The 2383-nt window shown below is 39.9% G+C and overlaps 1 gene segment (V, D, J or C); it reads right to left on the bottom strand.

Moving 5' to 3' along the window:
• Nucleotides 1–838: 838 nt before the first annotated feature.
• Nucleotides 839–2376, bottom strand: LOC123987177. The segment is given in 4 exon segments: nucleotides 839–1012; nucleotides 1187–1335; nucleotides 1530–1817; nucleotides 2217–2376. Coding segments are annotated over 4 exon segments (561 nt in total).
• Between the last annotated feature and the right edge of the window lie 7 nt (nucleotides 2377–2383).

Below are 2383 nucleotides of genomic sequence, written 5' to 3'. Positions count from 1 at the left end.
TAGGCAGGCTGCCTCTCTCTCTCTCTCTCTCTCTCTCTCTCTCTCTCTCTCTCTCTCTCACCCCAACCGGTCGAGGCAGATGGCCGCCCACCCTGAGCCATGGTTCTGCTCGAGGTTTCTGCCTCTTAAAAGGAAGTTTTTCCTTGCCTCTGTCGCCTAGTGCTTGCTCTTGGTGGGAACTGTTGGGCTTCTGTAAATATCATCACAGAGTACGGTCTAGACCTGCTCTTTTATGAAAAGCGCTGTGAGATAACTGTTGTTGTGATTTGGCGCTATATAAATAAAATTGAATTGAATTGAATTGAATTTAACGAACTCCTCCTAGGGATTTAGTCGAACCGAATTCAAATTTCTGCTGTGCCTTCTAAAGGCATTGACGATGAAAAGTTGTGCTATCTGTGAGTTTTCGTCAATGGGCGTGTCCGTGGCGTGGCGTCAAAGATCAACTCTTTGCCATGACACAGGAAGTTGTTGTAACTTCAATGTACATGCTCACATCTGAATAAAACTTTACGTGCTTGATAACTGTCCCACCCTGAACATATCTACACGCCAATATTAATTTATATTCATAGCGCCAAGTGCTATGTAGCGCCACAAAGGGGACACAGGAAGTGAGGTTTAACACCTTCATGCATTGTCCGAAGCACGTAGCAAATTCACAGCCTCACACCCCGACGCGCTACATGTGCGAGGGCCCGCCCAACGCTGCTTGCAGCTTTAATATGTTTTATTGTAATCAATGAGACAATCTTTGTTTTCCAGATTTAAATCTTTATTTTGCTGAATGCATGAATGAGTCCAGTGACAGAATATTTGTTACACATGTATTTGAATCTCAAAGTGACTGAAACAAAAAAGAAATTAATACAGTATGAATCATTTCTAAAATATTATACAAATGTAAAAAGAAAAATTAATTAATTACAGTTTACAAAAAGTAAGACCATCAAAAATCCTCAAATGTTCCCATTTGGATCATTAATCTGTCCTGGAGTCATCATCATTTAGTCTAAAAGGAGAAAACATATGGAATATATTGGATCTGGTGACAGATTTGTTTTGTATCAACATAAAAACAGTTACATTCAAACTGCCTAAAATGTTAATATTGTCATGACAATATTAAACATAGCAGAGATATTAAAGTCATACAGTTGAAATATTGTACTGGAGGATTACTTACCTTAATCACAGTAGCCAAGACACCATAGATGACGGAGATGAGGAAAAAAAAGAGGAAAGTGAAAGCCATATACCAGCTTTCCACATCTGTGTCTTGGTTCACATCAGCATGCATAATCTCATCTAAGAAATGACAGCCCTCCAACGTGCCTGTGAAATAAATGAGATTTGTCAGTTAACTATTGCATTAACTTTGTTAAAGTGGAATAGGAACTGCAAAGAAATATTAAGAAAATAACCCAAGTTACCAAACAGTCTCACAAATGTGTTTAAATGTGTGGTTAACCTAGTAAGTGCAGTCTTTAACATGCAAGAAAGATGTGGATGAACGGAGGAACCGGCACCTGGTTTAGATATATTCAGGGATTGGGTGGTGTTCTCATGTGTCACCCTGCAGGTGAGGACTGCCCCAGGGAACCAGTTGCCATGGGACAGACGAAGGTGGCTTTGGATGCTGAACTTTCCATTTGGGCCTCTGATGGGTTCACTAGTGTTGTAGTCCAACAGTTCCTTGGTGTCACCAGAAAACCAAGTGATGCTAATAGATGCAGGGCTGAAGCCGAAGACCAGGCACACAAGTTCACCAGAGCCCTGGAGCAAGGTGGCTGAAGGTTGGCTGTAGGTCACTGTGGCTGGGGAAAAGAGTTATTAAAGTTCGTCATGAATTTGTACTGAGGAAGGTCATGTAGCAAGAAAAATCAGGAAACATTTACAATTTTTATATCAAAGGTGATATGCCTATTTACTTCATAACCTTTGTGCTTTAAGCAACACAGAGACTTGAGAAGAATAACAGACTACAATGTAGAGATGTTCAGATGAAGTTTTTTTTACCCTGATCCTGATCAGAGTCCTTTAATACTGTGTATCTGAAGATATCAGGTCTGATTTCCTTTAATGTTAATTAAATATTTATCTGATACATTGAAATAACAACTGTAGCCTTCTAAATTGACACAGTTTCTTTTTTCAACTTTTTGCAATGAACACCAGTGAACCTCATTGTTACTAAGTGTTAATTCTCAGCTCACCAAAAACATCCTTTATAGTGCTTTCAAACGGCGTTTCAGAGGACTCATGTCTGACAACACAAGAATACGTAGACTCCTTGTCCTCAGTTTTGGATGTGTTTAGTCTGCTGCTCATTGAATAAGCGCTGCTCTCTGTGTATTTCCAGGCAGGACTGTTGGTGTAGCGA

The sequence above is a fragment of the Micropterus dolomieu genome, linkage group LG02 (genome assembly GCF_021292245.1).
Source record: "Micropterus dolomieu isolate WLL.071019.BEF.003 ecotype Adirondacks linkage group LG02, ASM2129224v1, whole genome shotgun sequence".
NCBI classification, from domain to species: Eukaryota; Metazoa; Chordata; class Actinopteri; order Centrarchiformes; family Centrarchidae; genus Micropterus; species Micropterus dolomieu.
The sequence above is the reverse complement of the archived record's forward strand: the minus strand, read 5'-3'. Positions and strand labels throughout refer to the sequence as shown.